Here is an 8,531-nt window from a genome sequence, read left to right on the forward strand (position 1 = left end):
ACATACTGTGTGGCTGGTGGGATCTCTCCAGAACAGTCCCTGACATTTGGGCAGTATAAGATTTCCCTGGGTTGTATAGTTTTAGTTGTTGAGGTCAACATTTTGGTAGAATCAGATTGAATTCCAAGTGAGATATATAAACTCTCTTAAAGCCCCCATGCAGAGTCTGATCATAACCATACCATTTTTAAGGGGATATAAAACACATACCAAACAAATATTATTATTTAATTTAAACTTCAAAATGTAATCGTAAGTCCTAATGCAACTGGACAATAAGTCGATGTTTAGTCACAGTTTCCTCATAGTATTTTTGTTTTTGCCTTTCAACAAGCTTTTCTTTTAAAAAATTCACATAAATTCCAACTCTGGTATAGAATTGGCCTTATTCTGGATCTTGACACACTTCCTACTTATTTCCTTTAAAATTTACCAGGTCTTTGTCTTGTCACCTGGCCGACTCTCTATATTACCACCACCACCCCTGATTGTCCTCTCAACATTTCTTAGAAGATTTAAATTTAATATTCCTAAATTTTTAAGTAGAAATTTACTGAAAAAGCCTTACCCCAACCACTGCATATTTTGAGTTCAAAATAGCTGATTCACAAGACCAATTATGTTTAGGTTTCTGGAAGTGTGAAATCAAATTCTGTAATTTTCAGTAATAGATTTCTAAAACAACACTTATAGAAGCTTTCTTCCATGATACTCTCATTTTATGTCATTTATATTCCATTTGTGAGGGTTACGAGAAGCAAAGAAAGGTTTAGTGACCTACAGATCACATAGGCAACAAGCAATTACACATGCCACACCCTAAGGTTACATGCTGTAGCTAAAAGCTTAAAACCCCTTCTAAAAACAGTTTGTCTCATCTACTATTAGTTAGACTGCCTTATGCAAGTATTTTTCTTATATTGGGATAAAAGCACATATTCTGCATTCTAAGTAATAGTATATATTGAGCTATTATGACTTTGATTGTCTGCTCTGAAGAACTTTTTTTTTTAGATAGGGAGAGAGGTGGGGGGTTGGCAGAGGAAGAGGGAGAGAGAGACACTTAAGCAGGCTCCACATCCAGTGCAGAGTCGGATGCAGGGCTCAATCTCACAACTCTGAGATCATGACCTGAGCCAAAATCAAGAGTCCAAACACTTAACTGACTAAGCCACCCAGGTGCCCCTGAAGAGTTCTAAGTTCTCTACATGATATACTAGGCCACTGGAATTATTCTTGTTAACAGCTATAAAACAATTAAGAAGTACTTTTCATGATTTTCCAAGTTTATCAGAAAAGCAATTTTGCAATGACTTTTAAATTAGTTTCAGAGCCACATTCACAAGTGGATAATCAAGAAATATCAACCAGAAGGTCAAAGAGCGTAATTGTTAAGGCTCTGGCATCAGACAAACCTGGGGGGGGGGTGCTTTGTTAGCTCTCTGAGTCTGTTTCCTCTTCTTAAAAATGGACAGAGCAAGATTACTGAATTCATTCACAAGAATTCAGTGATATATGTAAAGTTCTTACCACTATCCCTGCTCACTGACAAAGTATTTGCCTGAGAAATTAAAGTGAGATGATTTATCATATTTTTAATATATTATGTAATTGTCTATGCTCATCTTCCTTCTAAATCAACTTTGAAATATCACGCTGCACAGAATGGTTTGTGATATCATGCAGCTACTATTTTTTCATGCAACTACTATTAAGTATGTATTTACTTTTAATTTTAACATCGAGAAATATGCTGCACTTAATGATGAAAATAATTGGCTAAGTGGTAGTGGTAAAATAGACAAAATTTTCTCATATTATAACTGTTAACTGAGATAAATATTCTCTGGTATTTAAAAGGTAAAGTACTATTTGTCTTGACTCACTGTTGGAAATCCCCGAAGCAAAAATGTATGGCTTTAATTCCAACTCTGATAAGGTCTCATTTCCAGAAAGGACTAAGCCAAAGGGACAGAACTCAAAGACTAGAATCCAAGTCATAGCAGTACTGCCTTACTAATGAATTTAGAAGATTTACAGAATCATGAAAAGCCACCTTTGAATTGTGTTGGCCTATAGCAACATCAAAATACTTTTCAGGGAAGAGAATCAAAGTCATAAGAGTTCAATACATAGCACACATGCTATTTAAAAATCTGCCCTTGGTTAGGCAATTTTATTAACAAAAAAAGAACTAAAATATATCTGAAATTGATGCTACTAACCACCCCACTTACTTTCCCCAGTTCCACCTAACTCTCATGTACAGATTATGGATGAAGACACATTTGCCTGGTTAGGCATCATCTAGTCTTTTTCTTTCTTTTCAGGCATCATCCAGTTTTAAATGGCAATTATAGTTTCACAGTCACATGACAATATTTTAATGTACTACTGACATAATTCTTGTTTAATACCTATACACTATGCAGATGTGTAAATAACACAGTTTAGGAGTAGACTCTGGAGTCAGAACAACTTGGGTTCTTTCTTTCTTTTTTCTTTTTAAGCAGGCTCCACACTCCACATGGAGCCCAACATGGAGCTTGAACTCATGACCCTGAGATCAAAACCTGAGCTGAGATCAAGAACTGAGCCATCCAGGTGCCCCCAGAACAACTTGGGTTCTAATCCCAGTACTGTCATTTGTAACTCTTTGGTCTTGAGCAGTAATGTTTCTGGGTCTTAGAGATCTCCCTCCAATTTAATGAAATAGATCTAATAATAGTACTTATATCACAGTGTTAATATAAAGATTAAGCTAATTAAGATAATGTACATAAAGCACTGGGCACAGTGCCTGGTATACATATGATGCATAAATAAATGTTAGCTTTTACTATTACTGGAGTCAAATCTTGATTAATCATGTTAATGAATGAGTAATAAAACAAAAATATTTAACAACACCGACACTAAATACTTTTAAATATACAATCTTTGAATTTGTCATGATATTTTTTAACTTATATTTAACCTTTGCCTTATGTTCTGGCATCTGCAAAACTTAAAACAACCTGATAAAGCCAAAATGTGAGGGACTGGGCTAGCAAATAATCCCTTTGCTTAGAATTTTGCTAAACTGTCCAAGTGTAAAATGTCAGCTTTGCCTCTCATATTAATAAAAACAGTCATCATAAGTGAACTGCCCCTTCTCTCTAATTATACATTTGTTTAATCTTGGTCTGGATTGGAGGAAGTCATTAAGTACTAGGTTTAAAAGGCCTTCCGGTGGACTACAAAGCAGAACTGAAAGCAAACAGATGGTCATAGTAACCAACAGATTCTCAATATGTTTATCAGTAAGGAATGAAATATTACATTCACCCTTGATAATTCGGTTAATTAGCAGAAAATATTTCTCTAAAAGATATATGTTTGTGCAATGTGTATTTTAGAGAATTTATTTTTTTTATTTTTTTAAAGATTTATTTATTTATTTATTTGACAGAGAGAGACACAGCAAGAGAGGAAACACAAGCAGGGGGAGTGGGAGAGGGAGAAGCAGGCTTCCCGCAGAGCAGGCAGCCCGATGCGGGGCTCGATCCCAGGACCCTGGGATCATGACCTGAGCCGAAGGCAGATGCTTAACGACTGAGCCACCCAGGCACCCCTAGAGAAGAATTTAGAGATTAACTACAGAGAATTAGAACATTTGACCTAAATGTGTCTGGGGCTTCAATTTATTTTTTTTTTCCCAGGCCAATCCAGGGGAGAACTGACCTTATGGTGTATTGATCAAAACTCCTCCTCAATAGAGAAACTAGTCTTTGAGCTAGAGATAAATCCATCTTATCTTTCTCTTCTACCAGATCATAAATCTAAATTTATACTAAATTTCCAAAATACATTCTTCCTTAAAACCATTTGACTTTTATTTTTTTTTTTTAAAGATTTTATTTATTTGACAGAGAGAGACAGAGTAAGAGAGGGAACACAAGCAGGGGGAGTGGGAGAGGGAGAAGCAGGCTTCCCGCTGAGCAGGGAGCCCGATGCGGAGCTCGATCCCAGGACCCTGGGATCATGACCTGAGCCGAAGGCAGACACTTAATGACTGAGCCACCCAGGTGCCCCAACCATTTGACTTTTAAATGCTCAAGAATCATCATTGCTGATAATTGTGTTTTCCAAGCCTCTTTAAGTTGGGCCAAATTATTCCAGAAACTTTGCCATTGTTGCTGTGAAATTTAGGAAGTTGGTCATCAAATATAAGGCAGCAAGTTGAAAGCACTGATATTGAGTTCCTGCATTTGCCAAGTGAATGCTGTCATTTTCCACTGTTCAGAGCATAAAAAAGTATGTCCAAACATTCATATGATGAACAGTTTCTGATTTTGTTCTTTTAAGTAGTTTATGAATACCTTTAAACAGCATCCGAACAAATCTTGACAGCTATAACAAAGACCATAGCATACATCAAATCAATGTTCAATTTATAAATGCAGAGTAGGAGCAGCAAAATACTCTGTCACCTAAAAAACAATGACTTGAGAATCTTATATGAAGAACTGTAGTTTATTATTCCACATCTATATTATCCAAATGAAAAAAAAAAATACTGTGACTAGTGACTCATGCTTTGACAATCACAAGCATTTATTTACTTGTTTTTATAACTTGTGTAGTGAATACAGCCATAAAGAAAAATTATATATATTTCATTTCTTACATGGATAATAATTTATGTTTTAGCAGTCATAAAAGAGATCATTTTTAAAAAATCACTTCATAAGTAAAACCCTCAGAAACCATCTATCTACCACATTCTTAACATTTCTACACCAAGCATACCTAGAATGCATAGAGACCATAAAATGGAGATTGTTATGGGTCCAGGGAAAAGAAGTATGAGAAAAAATCCTCCCAAACCAGTCAAAATTTTCCAAGCAATCATCACTCTAGCAATTCTCATCAAAGGCCAATGTTGATTTGTGTTAAAAGTTATTGAAATTTATTAAGTTACACAGGGTCTGTGTTTACTATTCCTTTTCCATTAAATATAAATTTATAGGGCATTACAATCTCAACCAAAAAAACTGTATACTTCTGTGTTACAGTCGGTCAAGACATGCACAAACAGTTCTGAACAGGCAGAAGTCATCTCCTTTAGACAGACAACTTTGGAATTGCATTCCTGCTAAATGGTTTCCATAAAAAGAAACAGTATTAAGGCCTGAATTTCTATACCTTGACCTATAAAAAACAGTTCCAAATGGGCATGTCTCTATCTCATTCTCTATCTCACCGGCCTTGAGTGAACAATCATTTACCCCAATTACTGACATTCAACTTTAGACATACTATCCCTCTTCGACATAAACTCCTCATTTTTCTAATCCCTGTATATGTATATGCTCAGGCAATTCTTCCACATACAGGGCATAATCATTTCTGTACCTCTCACCTCATGTTCACATTTATCTTCTCATGCCTCCTTTACCTGAATCACTGGGACAATGTATTTCTTGGTGGTTAAATACATGTTACTGTATTCAAACAGCTTGTGTTGGGTTCAAGTTCTGTGGCTTCCAAGTTATGTGACCTTGAGAAAGTTGTTTAACCTTTCTGAACTTGTATTTCCTTATCTTAAAAACAGAGATAATCATAAAACTTAATTCACAGGACTAGAAATTGTCAAGAAAAAAAATGAGATAGTACCTGATACACTTAAGTGTCCCTATTATTATTATTATTATTATTATTACTTTCAATAAATCCATTGCAAAAACCAACCTACTTGCTTTCATTTCTAAACTTTTGAGAAGAAAGGGCTACCTGTATTGGGGCAGAGTTGAGTAAACACTTGAAAACTTTTTTTTTTTTTTTTTTAAATCAGGCTATGAGGGAAAAGGAGTCTTGAAATAAAAACAGAATAAGTTAATATTGTTTTGGACTTATCATAGATTCTCCTCTGCCTGATAAAACATCTAATATTGGTTATTTTTATAACAACCATTAGAAGGGGTCAGAAAACAGTGAGAGATTAAAAATCCAAAACCAAAAGCTTTCTTTTAAATGCTCTTCAGAGAACTGCACTTAGTAACTTATAAGACTATCTCACTTTGAGCAATTGTTGGGTTCCCATTAAGATTTTTGCCCCCAAATTTCTAAATCCTGTGTTAAAAACTCTATGGTAGCAATCTTAATGAAAAAAATTTAGTATTGCAAACTGAATAGTCCTTATTTATGTTATAAATGAAGTATATTCACTTTATACTGTTTTAGTACTATTCAAAAGTACCCATGCTTTTTTTTAAAAATAAGTATTTTGGCAATATGTATAATTTTGATAACATACTTATAAAAACTATAATTACTGAAACAACACACAAATCTCTAATTACTCATAAGAAAAAATTGAAATAAAACAAAAATAGCATAAATATTCCCTATTTGTATAGTCTTCAGCAATCCAGTCCAACAACGTACATAATAAGAGACAGCAGTCATTTTTTTAAGGCTCTTAGAAACTTAAGTCTTAACAAAGAGAGAGGTACAATTGTTCATTAATAGAAATTCTGAAAGGAGTTTCTTTTTTAATCTGCTTTTGGGGGAGGGGTGGGAGAGCAAGAAAGCAAAGAATAAATAGTAGTATCGGAATTGCATATCACCCAAAATGAAACTAACTTCCTGATCTGTTCAGTCTAATTAGGAATTTAACTAAAGTTATTAAGCTGGTCTTTAAAATTTTACAATTACTGTGTTGGACTTGAGACTCTGAGCAACTCAAATATTACTTTGAAATATCAGAATTAATATATGTGGATAATAATAAGGCAAGTAGCTCATGAAGTAAGGTTCAAAGGCAATGTGAAAAGTTTTATGTTTTCAAACTAAACTTGCTCAAAAAATATAAAGTATTCTGTAGGAAAACTGTTTAAATACACCCACACATGGTGTCCAGAGAAGACAAAGTTCAAAGTTCAAGGTCCTTGTGATTTCACATAACCTTCAGTTTTATCCCAAACCCACTTAAGGGGTAAATAAAACAAAACAAACAGTAAAAACATGGACTAGCTGCTGCTCTAAAGCTCAGAAGATGAGGCGGTTACTATGTCCTACATCCGGAAGTCACATATTCTACTCCTGCTACTGTTAGCTTTTCTCTTGAGTTGTGAAAAACAGGCACTTTCATTTATCATGGATATACACTCAGGTTTCACTCCACTTTATCCTATTGTCTCCCACAGCTTCTGAAGAATTGTTACTTTAAATTAAAAGCACATGAATCCAGAGGGGAAATGTCCTATCATTTGAAGAAGCAGCAACTGGAGTTTGCCACTACACAAGAAGCCATTTACTTGTTAGTTGCCTTTTTAGTTCTCAATATATCTGAAGCAGTTAGAAACTGTTAGAAGTAAAATCTTTGGGGGAAAAAAAGAAAAAGTCAAAATAAGGGACACTATGGAAAGAAAAAACAGGTCCCTTGTCACGTTTTTAAAAAACCCCGCAACTTTGCATCATTGTTCCCCAATTCCCCTCCCATTCAGTCTAGTTCTAACACTCTTTAGGCTGAATTTGAACACCCTCTCCTACACACTGGCAAAATAACTCTAATTAAAGGGGGCCTCACTTCAAAAATAATCACAATGCCTAGTAGGCCTCCACTCAATTGTCATCAGTTAGCACATGTTTTACATCCTTACAGAAGTGCACGCCTGCCCTTCGTCTCATACCTAGAGCACAAATGTCAAATTTTCCACTCCTGAAACTCACCAGTGTGTGATTTTACTTCACTTCTTCCACAACCTTAAAGACCTTATACCACCATCTCCCATCTACCAAAACTCAGTAGCTTTTTTTCTCCTTCCGAGAAGAAATGTGATCTTAACATCATAAGGCAAACAAAAGGCTAAACTCCATGGGAAAATGAAATCGAAGCAACAAAGGAAAGAAAGAGAAGGGGAGGACGGATGGAAGACGCGTGTGCCTTCTGAGGTAGCAGCTGCCCAGATGAACTTCTGCAATTTAAGGGTTCTGGGGCAGCAGGAGATTGGTGTGTAGGAAAACAAAGGTGGTCTCCCCACCCTCCTTACCGCTGTAGAACCAGAGGAAGATGCAATATACACACGGATCACCATCCTGGGAACAAAGGCCGCTGTTGTTTGGGTCCTGCAAAGGGCTAGAGGCTAGAGAGCAGCTGCAGCAAAGGCTGAAATCCAGCTAGAGGTGGAAGAGAGGTGGGAAGAGAAGGGTGGGGGAAGGTGGAAGGGGAACTCGCCGGAGTCCCGCCTCCTCCCTTGACTGCTTTCACTGAGCTCAGAACACTGCAGTCCCAGCCCCAAAGCCTGGAAAACACAGGCTGCTTTGCATCATTTCTATTTTTTTTAAATAGGGAATCTCGAATAGCACCGCGAGATCTGTTGAAACATTTATTTTTGACTATTCTCTCCCCAAGAAGAGGTAGAGGAGAAAGAAAAAGCAAAAGGGAGCACTGAATTAAATTATATTAGAATGAAGGACATATTCCCACAGAAACTGAAAGTTCTGCGCATAACTTCCTGCTCAGAAATGTATGCAAATAAGAAGGC

The 8,531-nt window shown here is 36.0% G+C and overlaps 1 protein-coding gene across 1 annotated transcript in view; it reads right to left on the bottom strand.

Moving 5' to 3' along the window:
- Window positions 1-8,307, bottom strand: part of LOC118523887 (adapter SH3BGRL) — an 84,545-nt gene extending 76,238 nt beyond the window's left edge. The window contains exon 1 of the mRNA XM_078065093.1: window positions 8,037-8,307. Within this exon, the coding sequence (XP_077921219.1) occupies window positions 8,037-8,081 (45 nt within the window). The 5' untranslated portion in view covers window positions 8,082-8,307. The remainder of the gene's footprint in view (window positions 1-8,036) is intronic.
- Between the last annotated feature and the right edge of the window lie 224 nt (window positions 8,308-8,531).

The sequence above is a fragment of the Halichoerus grypus genome, chromosome X, assembly GCF_964656455.1.
Source record: "Halichoerus grypus chromosome X, mHalGry1.hap1.1, whole genome shotgun sequence".
Lineage (NCBI taxonomy): Eukaryota > Metazoa > Chordata > Mammalia > Carnivora > Phocidae > Halichoerus > Halichoerus grypus.